Source organism: Vulpes vulpes, chromosome 12 (assembly GCF_048418805.1).
Source record: "Vulpes vulpes isolate BD-2025 chromosome 12, VulVul3, whole genome shotgun sequence".
Classification (NCBI taxonomy): Eukaryota; Metazoa; Chordata; class Mammalia; order Carnivora; family Canidae; genus Vulpes; species Vulpes vulpes.
In genome coordinates, this window is record NC_132791.1 from 109853817 (window position 1) to 109874893 (window position 21077).

Sequence of the window (21077 nt, forward strand, 5' to 3'; positions counted from 1 at the left end):
TGGAAGGGGAGGAGGGCGGGGGTGGGGGTGGGGGTGACTGGGTGGCGGGCACTGAGGGGGACACTTGACGGGATGAGCACTGGGTGTTATTCTGTATGTTGGCAAATTGAACACCAATAAAAAATAAATTTATTATTAAAAAAAATAAAAAATAAATAAATGGAAAAAAAATAACCACCTTAATTCAATGTTTCCTGGAGATGTATTCATACATTCAACCAATATTTATTAAGAACTTTTGTGTGTCATGCACGGTCCCATGTGTGAAAGTAGAACAATGTATAAATCAGGAAAGTTCATGTAGCTCCTCTCCCTGGGGGTGAGAAAGAAGAGAGTGAAAAAGATGAGAAGATATATCATCTGTGACCAAGCTGGGCCTTCAACCTAGAACTTCTGATTCTCAGCCCAGAACTGTTACTTCACCTTAGAAGAAATCTGTTCTCCCCAGCCATAGATGGTTTATTCTGTAGGGCTTTAAAATTCCCCCCTAGAATTGTCAAACAACATGATCTTTACCAAATTTATATTGTGAATCAGCTCGTTTTTCTGATTTAGGTATCTATTTCTACAAAAGTTAACTCAGTTAAGGTTCACCATGGGTAAAGCTCTGGGAAACCATGGCCAGTCCCGGCATTCTAGGGTTCCTAAACCTGTCAGTGAGCTAATGGCACCTTTGGCTAGAGATATTGGAAATCTTCCAGGCAGAGCTAATTTGGCAACATGTTCTTGCTTGTAGGAACAATATGTTCATTAAAACATATTGAGTCGGGGACGCCTGGGTGGCTCAGAGGTTGAGCATCTGCCTTCGGCCCAGGGTGTGATCCTGGAGTCCCACATCGGGCTCCCTGCATGGAGCCTGCTTCTCCCTCTGCCTGTATCTCTACCTCTCTCTCTCTCTCTCTCTCTCTCTCTCTGTTTCTCATGAATAAATAAATGAAATGTTAAAAAAAAACCATATTGAGTCTGGTGTTTTTAGATATCAGGTGAAGATTGGGTGACATAGATCTTGGTTCAAGTGCCACATAATTTGCGGTGTTCCTGTTCTATGACCACTAGGAGTGTGGAGCCCTTCTATGCCCAAGAAGAGAGTCAAAAGCCTTAGATGAGAGGGCGTTGGTTTCTTTGAAAAGAATTGACTGTAGAATAGAGAGCAAGACTGATGTCTTTGAATCTAATTTTCTATTTTTTCATATTTCAGGAGAGCATCTTAGCAACCAGATGGCATTTTTCAGGACTTTCCAAAGGCTTACCAAGAAGGCAAAGCCCTGAGCCTTTGGTACTTGGGTTTGCAAGGCTATCAGAGCATTTCAGCCATGTGTCAGCCATGTTCTCTGTTTAAAGAGAACAACTCTAAAATCATAACAAAGGAAGCAAAGGACATTCTAGGTTAAACTGCAGTTGGTTTTCAGTGTTTGCTCTTCGTTCCCCTTGGCAGATGCTTTCTGAAAGGCCCACTGAGTTTTGAGTCTCTTTCCTACTGGAGGATTTCCAGTTAGGATTGTGAAATTTTGCGGTTCTACACAAACATTGGGTTCCTCTGACTTACTCCTCTTCCCCCTCCCCAGTACCTCATCCATCAGATTTTCTCTTGAAAACAATTTCTTTCTTCATTTAGCACGACATAGGAAAGAAGCAGTATTAGAACCTACTAGAGACAATGTAGTACAATGGAGAGGAGATTTTCCTGGGAGTCTGGAGACCTTTGGTTGATTACTATGGAATTCATTACTATGGAATTCATGGAAATCCATTACTATGGAATTCATCATCAGACCATGGTTGATTACTATGGAATTCAATGGTTGATTACTATGGAATTCATCAACCATTCATGGTTGATTCATGGAATTCATGAATTACTATAGTAATTCATTCCATTACTATGGAATTCATGCCAATGACTTTGGCAAGTCATTTATCTGTGATGTCAGACTTCAATCATTCTTATGGTCCCTTACAATTTTAACATTCTGTAGTTTCAAAATGTAAATCATGAGGATGGGTACTAAGGTCTGTTATTCTGACCTAGCATTCTGCTTGGCGCGTGATGATGCGCTGAACATATGATGGCTAAATGAAGAAGGGAATGAATGAAGGATAAACCTCACATGATACCACTCTCCACATCCCAGTGAGACAGAGTCCCGAATGAAGGAACTCCATGACAAGAAGGCCATCTACTCAGCACAGATGCAATATGCCCTGCTCTGAGGAGGAGAAAGCAGAACATTGTGTCTTCATATTCATGGTCTCTCTTGGCTTCAGGGTGGGTAACTGAGATCCTGGTGATACCACAGATGAGCAACCCTCTTAACTTGTGCTTCTAAATACTGTCCTTTGTTTTGGGGGAATAGACTTTGGCACAGAGTCAGAAATCAGGCTGCTTTGTTCCTGGGCTCCCAGGGGCAGCTCTGGCTTTCCAGAGTGTGTATAGAGACCAGAGCGTGAGATAACGACCATTTAAAAAGAATCTGGTGAAGAGGAGCCTGTTTTCAGGGCCCAGGGAAATCATCCTCACACATCTAATGCTGGTGGGAAAAGAGGTAAAGGAAAGAAGAACAAAACCAACATTTATTGAGTGCTTGCACACAAGCCTAGCCACTTCTCCTTAGATCATGTCATGGAGGCCTCAGAGCACCCTGGTGGTGAAGTGTCTATCAAGGAGCCCAGCTGAGATTCAAGCATAGATCAGTGTCCTAAAATCCTGGCTTTGTTCACAATATTGCTGTTAATAAAATGCTTTAGATGAAAAGTCCCAATGGCTGATGAAATGTTTCAAAAAACCCTTTCAGAACTGTTTATAGACTGATCTTGTGCATGTAAGTAGCAGATTATTGTTAGCATCTTACCTTCATTCTGAGCAAAATTTATTAATATGGGGTCTAGTGTCCTCTTAGTTTCATGGGATCTATGAACCTGGATAGAAAAATCTTATATTTTTCATTAACCTCTTGGCAGGGAGCAAACAGTCTGTCCCTTTCAAGGTCCTTCTAACCAGACTAACAATCAAATTGACATGAAGGAGATTAACAGGAGAAAAATCAAATTTAATAGCATACATATGGGGGAATCCACACTGACATGGAAATTCCAAAGACAGGCAGGCAAAATAAGGTATATAAGTCCACCCAAGCTAGGGAGAAGGGAGTAGGAGTCTGGGACTTCAGAGGAAATGAACGAAATTTACTGGAAGTTAGAAAAGAGTAAACAGTAAACAGATATTTGCTGGGCCACTCAGGAGCAGTGGGACATAGAGAGCTAGGTTCCTCCCCATCTACTCTACTTAGTTCTTATCATAATGTTATTTTATTTACAGAAATAGCTCTCTTCCTGAAGCACGTCGTCCATCTGAGTTCTTGTAGGCAGTTGAGGGGTAGGTAAAAAGCTTTTCCTGAATCTGCTAGCTTTTAATGGATTGCTTTTCTTAATTTAAATTTTATTTATTTATTTGAGACAGAGAGAGAGAGAGAAAGAGAGAGAGAGAGAGAGAGAGAAAGCAGGAGTAGAGGGCAGGGGCTGAGGGAGAGAAAGAAACAGAGCAGAGAGCCTGAGCAGAGAGCCTGATGCAGGGCTCAAGCCCAGGACCTGAGCTAAAGGCAGCACTTAACCGACTGAGCCACCCAAGCACCCCTGATGGATTGTTTTTGACTCCAAGTCATCTTCAAGCCAAAGTAGCCCATCTTGAGTGGCCTGCCCTTGGTTCCTGCACTGCACTCTAAAGGATATTTATCATTTCCTTCCATATTTAATGTTGGCAACAAACTCCAAAATGCTAGCAGTGCCCGAGACTTTACTACTAATAGAAGTAAGTAAAAGAACAGGAATTATGTTTTCATTTGCATCTTTGAACTTACTAGCACACAAAGGCCACCGTGGTTGTGTGTGTGTGTGTGTGTGTGTAAATATTCTCATGAAGCCTAAGATAAAATGAAAGTGCATCTCACTTCTGTGTGTCTGGAAAATGTATCTCAGGATTTGGAATTTTTCCTAATAAGAAAGCTCAGTTTGAAAAACTTAGCCTGTTTCCTAGGTGTCTGGGTGCTTCAGTGGGTTGGGCATCTGCCTTACACGTGGGTCATGATCTTGGGGTCCTGAGCTCAAGCTGTGTGTCAGGCTTCCTGCCCAGCAGGGAATCTGTTTCTCCCTCCCCTTTTGTCCCTCCCCCCCCACTCCTATTCCCTAGCAAGCTCTGTCTCAAATGAGGAAATTTTAAAATCTTTGAAAAAAAGAAAAAATTAACATGTTTCTAAATGTCGCTGTGCCATTTTACAAAACCCTTTTCTTGGGGCTTCCGTACATTTTCTTAGCTGCTTGCTGGATCAAAAGGAGCTCCATTTCTATTGGATAAACTTCAGTGAATCATGTCAGCACTGATTTGTGGGCTTCAACAAAGGGGGGAAAATCCATAAGTCATTTTCCTTGTCCAATAGGACAGTTGGTATTTCTTTAAAAGTTTGAAACAGCCATGGAAAATTAGTACTGTTGCCATCCTCCTTCATTTTACAATTGGATGAAACTAAAGGAAACTTCCCATGTTGCCAGCTTCCCTTCTCCCTTTGGTTTTGCTTGCTCTGGGCATGCTGAAGCCACCAAAGAGTTCTTACCTCAAGAGTCTCTTTTAGCGACTGTAAAAGCCAATGACTATTTGGCAATGGTCAAAAGGTGGTTTTATCACGCAGAACTTCGAAACAAGAGCTTCCTTTCCCTTTTTTGCAGCCGAACTCCTACAATGTTTGGTGACCATGTGGTTTTCCAACTTTGGGGAGAAAGGACTCTCCTCACATCAGAACTTGTTTTAGGGTAGACATGCACTGCCAACAGACTGTTCAGACAACTCTGAGGGAAATTCTGTAATCAGTCCCAAGAGCTGTCAACTTTCTCCAAAGTAAGTTTCTAAATCATCACATCTAAAACATATTTTTGTGGAAAGTGAGAAAAAAATCTTCTCAATCACGCAGTTCTCTGGCTCTCAAAGGGGCAAACTTCAGTACCGATTTTGATAGAAGATGTTGTATTTATTTGTTTACTTTTTAAAGAAAAAGCGAACCCACTCTTGAAAAATTCTGAAAAAAGAGGACTTTATTCATGGCCTGGTTTATCTCAAAGATACTTTTAACCATCTGAAGGTGATAAATGTTTGCAGTTGATGACCTGAACTTATTGTTAAGGAGCTACTGAAAAATCAAAGCTTTCTTGGCTGAATCGCCAATACGAATGAAGGAGATAGAGGCCAATATCTTTGCAAATGTATGGTTTCCCCCAACTTTATTCGGATATAATTAACATATAGCTTTGAGTAACTTTAAGGTGTACAATGTGTTGATTTGATACACTTACCTATTGCAATAGGACACAACCCAATGGTGGTAGTTAGCTAACACTATGGTGGCCTTAGCTAATGACTCCATTGTGTCGCACATAATTGCCATTTCTTTTTTGTGGTGGGGACATTTAAGATCTATTCTCTTAGCAACTTTCAAATAATGTAGTATAGGATTGTTTCCCTATAATCACAATGCTGTGCATTGCATTTCTAGAACTTCCTCATCTTCTCACTGTAAGTTTGCACTCTTTGACCAACATCTCCCTTTTTTTCCTCCCTTGCAAATGTTCGAGTGCTTTGGAAAAAGCTTTACCAGAATGGAACTGAGAAACAAAATTCTTTGTCAATTTATTTAAAAGGAGAAATCTGTGGTCATCTGGAAATACCCCAGAAGTCTTTTGAAAGTCATTTCTATCTTAATGACATTAGCGTTGAGTCCAGGAATCACACTATTTCATATTTTTAAATTTTTTAAAAATTTTATTTTATTTTTTTAAAGATTTTATTTATTTATTCATGAGAGACAGAGAGAGAGAGAGGCAGAGACACAGGCAGAGAGAGAAGCAGGCTCCATGCAGGGAGCCGGAGGTGGGACTTGATCCCGAGTCTCCAGAATCACACCCTGGACTGAAGGCGGCTCTAAACTGCTGAGCCACTCGGGCTGTCCTAAATTTTATTTTACATAGGCTCCACACCCAACGTGGGACTCCAACTCACAGCACCAAGATCAAGAGTCGCATGCTCCACTCTTCTACATTTTATATATTTCTGGTATAAATCAGATCTAAAATGTCGTAGGAGAGTTGAAGATAAGTTCATTTGTGGAAGAACAAAGCACTTTCTTCTATTGTAGTTAATTTTTTTTTAATATGGAAATTATTTAAACTTACAGAAAAAAGTTGCAAAAAATATAAACAATACAAAGAACACCATTTCTCCTTTCCCCACGTTCACCTAGTGTTAACATTTAATCCTATTTGCGTCTCCAGGTACTCTATGCTCTTTTTCATTTACTCCCCTGTTTAGCCCCACTTCTGAACCATTTTAGGTAAGTTACCTGCTCAAAAGTTGGCTTTCGAGCACTGAAAACTTTTTTAGTGTTTATTTTCTAAGAATAGAATAATTGTCTCAGGGATCCCTGGGTGGCGCAGCGGTTTGGCGCCTGCCTTTGGCCCAGGGCACGATCCTGTAGACCCGGGATCGAATCCCACGTCGGGCTCCCGGTGCATGGAGCCTGCTTCTCCCTCTGCCTGTGTCTCTGCCGCTCTCTCTCTCTCTCTCTCTCTGTGTGTGACTATCATAAAAAAAAAAAAAAAAAAAAGAATAATTGTCTCACACAACCACAGTAACAGGTATCAACTTTGGTAAATTTAACACTGATACAATACATTCATCTACTTGACCATTCATATTCTAATGAGTCTTTTGACTCAATAATTTCATTTTCCCCCTTGGGTATAGAAATCACCCTAGGGTCAGGCATCACATCTAATTTCTTCAGGCTTTCTTTATCTTCCATAGCAGTTATATACATTTACATATATATTATCCAGTCCTCTCTCTTTTTATGTGGAACTTTCCTCATTTGGAGTTCGTTTGATGATTCCTCATGATTAGTTTTAGATTATACATCCTAGGCTGAAATACTTCATAGGTGATATCATTACCTTCTTTGTAACATATCTGGACTATAGAATTCCATCTGTCCCTCAATGATGATTTTATTTTATTTTTTAAAAGTTTTTTAAAGGTTTTATTTATTTATTTGAGAGAGAGAGTGAGAGCCAAAGCATGAGCTGGGAGAGGGGCAGAGAGAGAAGGATAAGCAGGCTCCCTGACGAACAGGGAGCCTGATATAGGGCTCAATCCCAGGAACCCCGGGACCACCACCTTAAGCCGATGCTTAATCAACTGAGCCACCCAGGCGCCCCTCAATGATGATTTTAAAATATGTTACATTGGGCAGCCCCAGTGGATCAGCGGTTTAGCGCCGCCTTCAGCCCAGGGCCTGATCCTGGAGACCCAGGATTGAGTCCCACGTCAGGCTCCCTGCATGGAGCCTGCTTCTCCCTCTACCTGTGTCTCTGCCTCCCTCTCTCTCTCTGTCTCTCATGCATAAATAAAAGTCTTTTTTTAAAAAATAAAATAAAAAATAAAATATGTTACATTTTATTTTAAAATATTTTTCTTTATAATAGCTTTATTATGAGGTAACTGATGTCCAAAAAAACTGCACTTATTTAAAGTGTGCAGTTTGATAATATTTGGCATGTTCATGCCTGTGAAACCATCATAAAAATCAAGACAGTTAACATATTCATCAGATCTAGAAGTTTCCATGTAACCTTTTATCATTTCTTCTGAAATGCATCTCTCCCATCCCCACCTCACCTCCTAGCATCTATAGGCAACCACTAAACTGCTTTCTGGTACTTTTAGATCAGTTTGCATTTCTTAGAATTTTACAAAATGAGATCATACAACAATTTGGCTTCTTTCAATCACCATATTCTTTGTATGATTTATCCACATTGTTGAGTCAATAGTTCATCCCTTTATATGGCCTGGTGTTATTTATTCTATGGACATACCACAGTTTGTTTATCCATTTGCTTTTGATGGACATTTGAATTGATTCCAGATTTTGGCTACAATATAACGTGGATTCATCCCTTTCTCCTTGCAATTCTATCAGTTTTGCCTCACATATCTCGGTGCTCTGTGGTAAGGCACATACATTACGGATTTTATGCACTCGGCCCTGCAGGCAAAGGCCTGGGCCCCCATCATGTTACCCACCATCTTCCAGCTCCCAATCCTCATGGAGTAGGCAAATGCCACAGCCCCAGCAGCACAAGTTCAGGAAGATTGTGTTGAACAGGGACCAGATGATGGGGTTGGGCATCTCGCTGCTGATGTTGATCACAGTGGTTGCCACAGGAGCCGAGCTCTGGGGTGACCGCGGTACAGCCACCTTGCGCTTCTCCTTGAGTATCTCATGGGTGGCGGGAAGGAGGGCTGGGAGTTGTGGTTCATGGAACACCTGTCTATTATTATTATCTTTCTAATCCTGCTGGGTATTCTCTAATCTTCCTGGATTTGTGGTTTGGTGTCTGTAATTAGTTTTGAAAAATTCTGTCATTACTTGTAATATTTCTTCCTTTGCTTCCTTTACACCATACAGAAATACTAACTTAAATGGATCCTATACTGATACGTACAAACTAAAGTGATAAACCTTGTAGAAGAAAACTTAAGGAGGAAATATTCACAACTTTCAGGTGGGCAAAGATTGCTCTAATAGAACATGGAAGCACAATTCCAGAAGGAAAAAATTATAAATTTAACTTCATCAAGATTTAAGTCCTCTGATTTTTAAAAAATCACTACTAAGGAACTACAAAGGTAAGCCACAGTTGAGGAGAAAATATCTTACGTGTCTCATGAATATACCATTTCATTTGATTAGTGAGGCTTTAGGGAGCCCTGTCCACCCACTGAGTTATTGAGTCTGAGTTGACTCACTCCCAAATGTGAATATCAGGCCAGAAAATACATGACAAGACTCCCTTGGATCAGACTTCAGTTTTCACGACCACTCTGTAGCAGGTCAATAGCTGCTTTTCAAAAGGGCTAGAGCCCTGTCAAGGTGACAAGTCCAAATCTCCAAGGAGCATCTCCAGGTGGATGTTGCTTTTTTGCTGCCAGAAGCTCCAACTGACCATCCTCAGTCATGGTGCCTGTAGCTCAGAGAGGTCATTAGTGTCATGGGGCTCAAAGGTGGAGTGTGGGCAACATGTTAACTGCAAAGCTTCTGACATAGCTATGTTCTCTGGGCCCCACTGCAAGTGTTCCTCAAATCCTGCAATTTGAATCCAAGTGCTTTTATTCCCTGCTTTGGGAAAAATACCAGGTTGTTTAACACCCCCCCCCACCCCCAAATACACACTTAGAGGGTTACCACAGCTGCAAGGAGATTGCTATGCTCTGGTCAAGAGGGTGGAGCACACAGGCAGGAAGAGAAGCGGGTCTGCAGGGATGGCTGGAGCAGTGCAAGGCTTTTCCCTCTCTGGTACCTTGTCTCACTGCTGGTACTGCTTCCCTCACTCCTACATAACTCCCAGACTCTGGGGCTCTCTCCTTTTGTCTCTGCACATGCTGATCTATTTGTTAACGTACTGCTGCAGAGCCAATTTCCCAAACCTTAGTGGCTTAGAGCAACAAAATGTATCGTTTCAAAGTTTTTGGTTAGGAATCGGTGTGGCTTAGCTGAGTCCTTTGCTTCAGAGTCTTTCACAGACATAATGAAGGTGTTGGCCAGGCTGTAGTCATCCTGTGGCTTGACTTGGCAGGGGGGATCTACTTCCAAGCTCACTCACATAGTGGCTGACAGATTGAGCTCTTTACTGGCTGTTGACTTCAGATGAAAACCCCACACCTTGATTTTAAGCTGGTGAGACCCTGAGCAGAGAATCCAGTCACACTGTGCCCACACTTCTGACCTATAGAAACTGTGAGATCATAAATCTGTGTTGTTTTGAGCTGCTGTGTGAATGGTAATTTGCTGTGCAACAATAGAAAAGTAATGCAAACAGCTAAGACTGCGAGAACCTGCTACCAGAGAGATATTTTCTCTCACTCTTCACCCAATCCCTTGGGACCCCTCGTCTGTCATCTTCCAGAAGGCCCTGTCTCTGTCACTGTCTCATCCTCATCTCTCAACTGTCAAGAAGAGTGAAGGGTCTGGGTCTTTATCCTACTTGAAAGCTAACAAGCTGGCTGTAAAACCCTTCTTATTTTATAGATGCTGGTAGAAGAAACAAAACTCCTGGGTCAGAAACAAAGGACTTCCCTTGGTGAAAGCAGAAGCCAGAGCACCATATTGCTCAGGTGCCCTGAGTCTGACAGGTCAGTACAGCTGAGGCCCAGGTAGATGTTACTCGCTGTGGGTTTGTGTCACAGCTGGGGAACACTGAGTTTAAGGAATTGATTGCTTATATACTAAGTGGAAGCAAGCCTACTCTTTGTCCTGGGGGAGATGTTACCTCATTCTTCAACATTTTCCTCTGTGAACACAACTCTGAGCTATGCCCTGGGAAAAAAAGTGGTTGAGGCCCTGCATCTTGGCATACCCAACGAGAAGACACTGAGATGCTCAGGGCCCATGGTGCACCATCTCTACTAATGAAAGTTGAAGAACATAAGCATTAATGGTGAAATATTGACCCAAGATAAATAGAAAGAGAAAAAGGTAGAAATTTTAAAATTTGAAAGAAATGAAGAGATTTATAGATTTTAAAATGTTATAATTTTTATTTATTTATTTTAAATGTTCCAATTTTTAAGTAAACAAAAAAAGATTATTATTGCCATTTCTAAAGAATCCATGGGGGAGAAACACTTCAGATAAAGCATATGGAGATTCCTAAAAATGTTAAAAATACTAAATGTTAAAAAAATCTTTAAATAATAAAAAATGATCCCACAATTACTAGGTATTTACCCAAAGGATACAAAAATACTAATTGCAGGGATATATGCACCCCAGTGCCAAATAATGGAAAGAGCTCAAGTGTCCATCGACTGGTGAACAGATAAGAAAATATGATATATATATATGTGTGTGTGTATATATATATACACACACACATATATATATATATATATATATATACCATTCACCCATAAAAAAGAATAAAATCTTGCCATTTGCAATGACATGCATAGAGATTAAGAGATTTACTTAGGTTACGCTAAGTAAAATAAGTTAGTCAGAGAAAGGCAAATACCACATGATTTCACTCATATGTGGAATTTAAGAAACAAAACAAATGAACATAAATGGGAGTGAAAACAGAACAAGGTGGGTTAGAATCCTGGTTGAATCATTCCCCCTGGCTCACTCTGAGAGCAATCTGGACCGATGATTGGGTCCTTCCTTAGGTTCCTCTGAGAGAGGGAATTGTGGAGGCCGAGAAAATTAAGGCCATTCCACTTTAAGTTCAGGGTTATCACAAGTACAGCCATCCCAGGCCCCTGTGAATAAGAGCTGAACTTTACCTTGCTTCAGTTACAGGAAGAAAACAGCTTACAGCTTAATGTCCTAGAAAGCCCCATATTAGAATAAAAACAGAGCCCAAGCCAAGGGCAGGAAGCCCCTATTAGAATAAGAACAGAGCTCAATGCCCTTGAAGTCCCCATATCAAAATGTAATCAGAACTTGAGGAATTGCTCCGCCCCTTCTGGAGGTCCCCGAGACCAGTCCTTAAAACTAAGCTGAAACCAACCTCGGGGTCCAAGTCCCTGCTCCGCTGTGTTGGGTATACTTGGACCCAAGCTTGAGCTTGTAAATAAACCCTCGTGTGTTTGCAAAAAATAAATAAATAAATAAAAATTTTTAAAAAATGAACATGGTGGGAACGGGGTGGGGGGTGCGGGGAAGAGAAGGAAACCAAGAAACAGACTCTTAACTATAGAGAACAAACTGATAGCTACCAGAGGGGAAGGCTCTTGTGATGGACACTAAGTGATGTATGTAAGTGTTGAATCACTAAATTCTATACCTGAAGCTGATATTACACTGTATGTTAACCAACTGGAATTTAAACAAAAACTTGAAAAAATAAATATCACCATTTTGAAAACCTGATGAATTATGGCTCTAAATAATAAGCATAAATGGCTGCTAACATCCCAGAGAGAGAGCAACCCAGACATATTGTGCCCCTTGATTAAACAACAAAACATCACCTATTGTCTTTCCAAAGGGATTGAATCTGAGTCTAATCAGACCTATTGACCCGATTATGAATTCTGGGAAATATGCAAACATAAGAACATGTCTAACTGAACCATGGGTTTGTGATCATCAAAATACGACCTATTGAAACTCTGTTGATTTTTCAATAGGTAAATTTCAAGTATCTGTAATTTAAAAGAGTCTTCACAGCATACTAAATTTTTTAAAAACTGGGTGAAATTAAACTGTAGTTTCCAAGGATACATATTTGGGTGATAAAATCAGGAAGAAACAGAAAGAAGTGAATTCCTACAAAATGCAGAATAGTGGATGGTTTAGACATGAAGGAAACTGGGACAGACTTCAAGGAAACTGTCAAAGTTCTATTTCTTAACCCAGATGATGAAGCAGGATGCAGAGTTTCATTTTATGGGATGACTTCAATGAGATTGGGTCACCACTACTGACCAAGAGTTGAAGAGGAGATCATTGTTTTTCTAGTTAATTATTACTGAAAGGGAAAAAAGTTCCTCAAATCCAGATAGTAATATGGTATTAATTGTATCTATGACTGGCAGAGCTGGCTTAAAGTTTTTTTATTCCTTTACTCTATTCAGTTAAAAATTGGCTGGTATTCAGTATTGCAAATGTACAGGATAGTGGCCAGAGGAGCAATCTGAAAGCTGATGGTGTTGAGAAAGTACTGTACCTCAACTATAATAGCAAGCTTTTCAAATCCATCTCTATATTTATGCAACAGCCTCATGATGAGTTTTTATAAAATTTCAGCCTTATCTTCATTTCCTAAATCATGAGTTCAATTCAGCTTCAGCTGAATAGGTATATTTAGCCTAAAAGGTATATCTGATGTGTTACTAAAATTCACTTCAAAAAAACCTGCTTCATTCTTTTTTTTTCTACCTGCACAATATTCCATTGTGCGGATGTATCATAGTTTATTTAGCTATTCCCAACTGGTCCACAGACTTTCTCTAATTTTGTCTCCCAGCTTTATTGTTTGTTCTGTGCAGCAAAATTATATATATTAAAAATGTACAATGCGATAATTAGATACTCATATACATTGTAAAATGATCACTGTAATCAGGTTAATTAGCACACCCATCACCCCACATAATTACCATTGTGTGCGCGCGCCCATATATGCACATGTGTGCGTGTGCGTGTGTATGTGGTGAGAATGCTTGAGATCTACTCTCTTAGCAACCTGCAAGGTTACAGCACAGTATTGTTAACTGTCATCACTATGCTGTACACCATTAGATCCCCTAGAATGTCATCTCATACCCAAAAGCTTGTACCCTTACACCAGCTTTCCTATTTCTTCCACCCTGAGCCCCTGGTAACCACCCTTCTACTTTCTGTGTCTATGAGTTTGACTTTTTTTTTTAAGATTTCACATGTACATGAGATCAGTAGAAGTTGTTTTCAATCTTGCAGTTATCAAGCTGTAAAGAACTATGTATAGTCACCTTTTCACAGATGTGCACAGCTAATTCCACAAAATGAGTTGGGTAAGATCACTAGATCTTCATAATTCTAATAGCCCCTGTCTAGCTTTCCTCCTTACTGATGTGTTCACTTACAGTCCAAGAGTAAGGAGAGTACAGCTTTACTCCAACCTCTCCAGTTTAGGGGTGTTATTAGATTCCAATATACTATGTGAGTTTAGTTTCAGTTCACATTTCTCAAAGTATACGTAAGGCTCAGCACATTTTATATGCCTAAGAACCATTTGTGTTCCTTTTTCTGTGGACTAATGTTATCATTAACCACCTACCTTCCTTCTTGAATTGTTAATATTTTTCTAATCAATTTTAGAAATTGATTTCTTTGTATAATAGGACGATTAAGCCCTCAGTCTGCATTATAAGTTGCAACTATTTTGTAACTGGTTGTTTATTTGTTATTTGGACTTTGCTTATGAGTTAGTGGTTGGTTCTCCCATCCCACCCCCTGCTTCAGAAGATTTTTAAAAATGTAGCCAAACATATAAAATTTTTTTATGGTTGTATATTTTGAGCCATATATTGAAAGGCATGCCTCCACCCTGACTACAAAAACTCCTCTTCTTTTATCTTTGACACAATAGTGTTTATTTCTTTACACTATTTAGGTGGCAAAGGGCCCTAGATATTGAAACTGGTTTTCATTTATTTTCTTTAAATCTTTTTCAGTAGCACAACACTTCACTTTGAAATGTAAAAATACTTGCCACCTACTATTTTGGGATCCTAGCTGGAACTGAGAGACTCATTTTCACCTCCTTATTATAATTTTAAGAAATCAATCTGATTAACATGGTTGCTATGTGAGAATGGACTGGAAGGACGCAAGAGTGGATGTTGGAAGCTCATTATTCATTTGTTCCACAACTATTTTGGGGGTTTTTCTTATGCTTGAAGCCTCCAGATGCTGGGTATACAATGGTCATAAAACAACGTCCTTGCTTTGTTCTAGTTGAGGAATCAAACAAGTGACCAAATAGATATGTAAAGTCAGGTAGTGAAAATTGTTATTAAAAAGTAAAGCAGATAAAAGGATGGAGAAAGGATGTTGACATTTTCTAAAGATTTACCAGGACTGAGAGGGTGACATTTGAGTGAGCAAGGGGAATGTGGTAGGAAATAAGAGGGAGAGTAGCCTTTGCTCAGATTGGGGAAGATTCTGCAGGAGGAGCTTTGGATTTTCTTCACAGTGTGAGGAAAGTCATTGGAGGGTTTTGTGCAGCAGTCTCAATGGCATCTATGACCTGTAAAAGGGCTCTCTGACTCCCTTATAGAGAATTGACTACTATAGGGCAAGAGTAGAAGCAAGAAGGCCAAAAACTAAGGTTATTGCTTGGATGAGACAAGAGATGAAGATGGGTTGGATGATAGTAGTGGCAGTGGGATAAAGAAAAGTAAACCCATGGGAGAAGTTAATAGGTAACATGGATAAGGCTTGCTACTAGATTCTCTTTGAGGACAAGGCACAGAGATCTTTAAAGAAGGATTTCCAGATTTATTGAGACCCTAAACACTGATGTAGGAGCACATTTAGTGAATCAGAGAGATTAAAATTTCATTTTGAGATAGACTGAAATTGTGGTACTTGTAAGCTTTCTGAGAAGGAATGGCTATTTTTAGATGTGAGTCTGGAACTCAGAATAGGGGTCAGAGATAGAGATGTAAAATTGCATGTCATCAGCATATGGAGCATACCCTAAGCTATAAGAATGGATCCAGCTCCCACCCAGTGTCAGTGAATCAGAACTCAACTCGTACCTAACTACTCACTCAAGGCCAATTAGACAGCTGGTTCTGAATCTGACTTTCTGTCTTCAAAGTCCATTCTAGAAGAGATTGCTACTAACTTCCCATCCTTTTGAACACCCAAAGCCAAATGTCAGCCGTATTGAAAGTTAACCCTTGACAAGATGCTCCTGGTACTACCTTCACAGCCAGGCTCCTGTCCCTTGAACACCAGAACCACAGCTATAGACACTACCCCAAGCTTTTCCTAGCAGATGCCCTTTTCTGTATATGACTCCTTATGATGGGAGTTTCTAATGCCTACCCTAGCAAAAGGGCCCATGCTGCTTCTGAAATGTAAGCACTGCACAGAGAGTTAGTACTTGATAGTTTCCAAGGACTTAACAAATATGAGCTTCTTTTTTTTTTTCACAAACTTTGATGTAATCCTTTTTTTAATTTAAAAAAATTTTAAAAATTTTATTTATTTATTCATGAGAGACACAGAGAGAGAAAGAGAGAGACAGAGAGGCAGAAACACAGGCAGAGGGAGAAGCAGGCTCCATGCAGGGAGCCTGATGTGGGACTCAACCCTGGGACTCCAGGATCATGCCCTGGGCCGAAGGCAGGCACTAAACCACTGAGCTACCCACCCCATTAAAGGGATCCCCACTTTAATGTAATCCTGAGTAATGAAAATTATTCTCAACATCAGTAACTCATTCAAAGTCACATAGCTGGCAAACAGCAGAGTCAGGATTCGAGCCGATACGTGTGGCAAACTTAAGTTTGGGATTAGGGGAGGTGTTCTTTCCAGAATTCAGTACCGGTGCAGAGGAGTGGTACTTTCATATCTTTCCCAACTCTGTTAAAAATGGCTGTCTTCCCTGATATCTTGCAATCGCATAGTAGTGAGCAAGAGATTCCATCCTACAAGTGTGACATGAAGTAGTCACAGCAGCAAGACCAGTGCAATGTCACCTTGAGCCCCTCCTTTCACCTATCTGCCATCACCTCCACCAGGCTGTGTCTCTCTGTGCTTGAGTTTCTGCCTCACCTATATCTCTGCCACCACATGACCCACTCTCTTCACAGTGTGACAGGCTGTTTGATGTCACTGTACTCTGACATTACTGTTCCTTTGGGTCCCTGTTCCTATTCACATTTTCCAGCTATCACATTGCTAGCCCTCAAAGTCCTGCTCAACCCCCCTTCTTCACAGAAAGCTTTCCTGGTCAGGCAGTCAAATTTGAATGTCCCTCACTTAGATGTTCATCACCAAATGTGCTCAATGTCCTTTGATCTCTTTAACTAGACTCTAACCTCTGTGAGGTCACTGATTCATGTCTTGGCTATTTGGTATCTTCTCTTCCTGTGATATTGGTCTTTGGTATATGCTTAGAAATTATTTAATTAGAATATTAACCAATTAATTAAAACACCTGAAGGCAAACTAGAAAAATTTTACCTTTCTTCACCTTTTTCCTGAAGGTTAACTTTCCTCCACCACAAAAGTGGTACTCCAATGCTCCCCCGCCACATCCAGACTACATCTGGCATTTGAGCTTAGTTCCTGGTGCTTCAGCCTATGTGACACAAAGACAAACCTGAAATTACCCTGAGGAGAGTGACCAGGTTAGTGAAGAGAGATAAAAAGAACTAAAGAACTAGGTGTCCAAATCCTGTCTTGACCTACCTGAAAGGTTAAATTATAGGAGAGAAATTTGATTCTACTTGGAAAACACAAGGCTTAGAAATTTAATATGTGTATATTGTATATTAGATTATAGTATATATTATATTAGAGATTATAATATAGATTATGTTATATATAATAATATAAAATAACATGACATAATACAATAATACATAACAAAATATAATTATGTTATATATTATATATTCTAAATAATTCTGCATTACATTATAGATTATATAATATATATCATTGATCTTATCATTGAGGAGAATTTTTAAATAGATGGACAGGGGTAGGAGGCACCTAGGTGGCTCAGTTGGCTAAGAATCTGCTTTTGGCAATTTGGCACTGTGGCAGGATACAAATCAATGCCCAGAAGTCAGTGGCATTTCTATACACTAACAATGAGACTGAAGAAAGAGAAATTAAGGAATCAATCCCATTTACAATTGCACCCAAAAGCCTAAGATACCTAGGAACAAACTTAACCAAAGAGGTAAAGGACCGATACCCTAAAAACTACAGAACACTTCTGAAAGAAATTGAGGAAGACACAAAGAGATGGAAAAATATTCCATGCTCATGGGTTGGAAGAATTAATATCGTGACAATGTCAATGCTACCCAAGGCAATTTACACATTTAATGCAATCACTATCAAAATACCATGGACTTTCTTCAGAGAGTTAGAACAAATTATCTTAAGATTTGTGTGGAATCAGAAAAGACCCCGAATAGCCAGGGGAATTTTAAAAAAAGAAAACCATATCTGGGGGCATCACAATGCCAGATTTCAGGTTGTACTACAAAGCTGTGGTCATCAAGACAGTGTGGTACTGGCACAAAAACAGACACATAGATCAATGGAACAGAATAGAGAATCCAGAAGTGGACCCTGAACTTTATGGTCAACTAATATTCGATAAAGGAGGAAAGACTATCCACTGGAAGAAAGACAGTCTCTTCAATAGATGGTGCTGGGAAAATTGGACATCCACATGCAGAAGAATGAAACTAGACCACTCTCTTGCACCAGACACAAAGATAAACTCAAAATGGATGAAAGATCTAAACGTGAGACAGGTTTCCATCAAAATCCTAGAGGAGAACACAGGCAACACCCTTTTTGAACTTGGCCACAGTGACTTCTTGCAAAATACATCCATGAAGGCAAGAGAAACAAAAGCAAAAATGAACTATTGGGACTTCATCAAGATAAGAAGCTTCTGCACAGCAAAGGATACAGTCAACAAAACTCAAAGACAACCTACCGAATGGGAGGAGATATTTGCAAATGACGTATCAGATGAAGGGGTAGTTTCCAAAATCTATAAAGAACTTCTTAAACTCAACAGCAAAGAAACAAACAATCCAATGATGAAATGGGCAAAAGACATGAACAGAAATCTCACAGAGGAAGACATAGACATGGCTAAGAAGCGCATGAGAAAATGCTCCACATCACTGGCTATCAGGGAAATACAAATCAAAACCACAATGAGATACCACCTCACACCAGTGAGAATGGGGAAAATTAACACGACAGGAAACAACAACTGTTGGAGAGGATGTGGAGAAAGGGGAACCCTCTTGCACTGTTGGTGGGAATGTGAACTGGTGCAGCCACTCTGGAAAACTGTGTGGAGGTTCCTCAAAGAGTTAAAAATAGACCTGCCCTACGACCCAGCAATTGCACTGCTGGGGATTTACCCCAAATATACAGATGCAGTGAAATGCCAGGACAGCTGCACCCGATGTTTCTAGCAGCAATGTCCACCAGAGCCAAACTGTGGAAGGAGCCTCGGTGTCCATCGAAAGATGAATGGATATGGAAGATGTGGTTTATGTATACAATGGAATATTCCTCAGCCATTAGAAATGACAAATACCCACCATTTGCTTCAACGTGGATGGAACTGGAGGGTATTATGCTGAGTGAAATAAGTCAATCAGAGAAGTACAAACATTATATGGTCTCATTCATTTGGGGAATATAAAAAATAGTGAAAGGGAATAAAGGGGAAAGGAGAAAAAATCAGTGGGAAACACCAGAAAAGGAGACAGAACATGAGAGACTCCTAACTATGGGAAACGAACAAGGGGTGGTAGAAAGGGAGGTGGGTGGGGGTTGGGGGTGTTGGGTGACAGGCTCTGAGGGGGGCACTTGATGGGATGAGCACTGGGTGTTATTCTATATGTTGGCAAATTGAATGCCAATAAAAAATAAATTAAAAAGAAAGAATCTGCTTTTGGCTCAGCTCATGATCTCAGGGTCCTGGAATTGAGCCCTACATCAGGCTCCCTGCTCAGCAGGGAGTCTGCTTCTCCCTCTCCCTCTGCCCCTCCCCACTGCTCATGCTCTCTCTCTTTCATAAATAAATAAATAAATAAATAAATAAATAAATAAATAAATAATCATTAAAAAGAAAAGATGCCTTAGGGGTAATGTGACTTCAGTTGGTGGCTTAGGTCTGGGAACATGGAGGTACTGTCTGTCCTTGAAATTTTATGATTATGTGATTTGGATGAATAGCCCAAGAACAGATCACTGGTGAAATCAACCAGCATGCTCTACAGAAAACTGTACATGACAGAAGTTCCAGGATGTTTGTTGTGTTTTTGCTGGGCATAGTCTTTCTGATCTGCTCAAATAAGGGTAAGTTCTGGAGGTTGTTGATTAAGAGATGGGCAGATGCTGGGAAAGGGGAAATTTCCACAGTTGGCTCCTCGAGTTTTGGCAGGTTATGTGAGATTATGACAAAGAAGACTTTTCTTTCTTTTCCCCCAGGTGAATTGACGGAACATCTGACAGGTACAATGGCTGTCTACAGTCCTTGGTGTAAACAGGTTGTTTGTGACATATTGAGGAGAAAACCTCCTCTCAGTTTTCAGAGAGGGGTATAATCCATTCTTACTCTACAATCCTAGGAGTTTTATCTTCTCCCAGACTAATTTAGTCCAATTTTTGGAGTAAAGAAACTGAATGTCTCTCTTTGCTTCCTTTCCCCCATTACTGGATGAAATCATCAGGTTAAATAATAGGTCCATAGGTAAATTTCATAGGAACTCTGATCTTTTGAGGTCATATACAACAAGTGATTCCCAACAAGTGATTCATGTCTGTAAAAATTATCATTCCCAAGATTATCAGAGGACTCAACAGCCAGAGAAAGATTAGGAATCACTAGGCAATAGAAGTTCCTGTAGAGAAACCCACAAGCCTGGAGAATCTTCTTCAGACTAAATCCTTTAAATACCTCTTTCTGTGTCTGGCAGAGATTGCAAAGTCATGTTATAAATGTAAAATATATCATCTTGGGTTATGCTATGACATCATGAAGACCTGTACCCTAAAGTACCAACAGTCCTGTGCTGTTGAGAACTTTTACTTCCTTACAAAAAAAGGTAATGTGGGGTAGAGAGTGGCTGAGAAATAACTACCTGCATATGGGTGAGTGGGTGGGTAAAGATGGGGTGGTCCTGTACAGGGGATGGCAAAGATGGACTTTTCTTTAAGACAATAGTGAGTAGAAGAAGGGTTGATATCTCTTATCAGCTAGAGAAATACAATCCATTCTCTGGGTCAATCATGAGTAGACTCAACCTTGTAGTTCATTTGGGCTTAGCCAAAGGTTAGTGAAGCTCTGAGAAGATGTTATTCCTAGGAATATGAAAGGAAGAAATGGAGTTATTACACTTGTGTTCTCTCTCTTTCATCTCCTCAGGACGGAGTATGTATTTTTATTCCAAACTGTCATGTGTGACCAATTGCGAAGACATCAACTTCTTGAGTTTTGAAAAAAGGACAGAGCTCATCTGTTGCAAACATACTAGCTATTGCAACCTCCCTGAGGGAGTCTAGTTCCACATCTTTCCTGGATTTGGAGTCATTCTCAACTCACCCTCCCTTTATCTCTTCCCCCCAAGCCTGTGCTTAGATCTCATCTTCCAACCAATGATAGAGAGTGAGAAAACGAGCTGGTGAAAATCCCAGGAGAGAGAGAGAGTGCACGGTAGCTGGGTCTTATTGAGCATGGATGACTAGACTAGACTGAAGTTTTGC

The 21077-nt window shown here is 40.2% G+C and overlaps 1 protein-coding gene across 1 annotated transcript; it reads left to right on the forward strand.

Annotated features, from left to right (window-relative positions):
• The first annotated feature begins 8157 nt into the window (after positions 1-8157).
• On the forward strand, positions 8158-20876 carry LOC112920127 (prostate and testis expressed protein 2). Its single transcript, XM_025998783.2, has 3 exons — positions 8158-8287; positions 20291-20419; positions 20740-20876. Exons 1-3 carry the CDS (start codon positions 8158-8160, stop codon positions 20874-20876), a joined length of 396 nt encoding a protein of 131 aa, XP_025854568.1.
• Positions 20877-21077: the final 201 nt, after the last annotated feature.

What these genes read in the sequence shown, in the direction of transcription:
- LOC112920127 (XM_025998783.2), top strand. Translation starts at nt 8,158, where the DNA reads ATGCCACAGCCCCAGCAGCACAAGTTCAGGAAGATTGTGTTGAACAGG. An exon ending in CGAGCTCTGGGGTGACCGCG is followed by an intron (nt 8,288 to 20,290) that starts GTACAGCCACCT and finishes TGTGTCTGGCAG; the next exon opens with AGATTGCAAAGTCATGTTAT. An exon ending in TTACTTCCTTACAAAAAAAG is followed by an intron (nt 20,420 to 20,739) that starts GTAATGTGGGGT and finishes TCATCTCCTCAG; the next exon opens with GACGGAGTATGTATTTTTAT.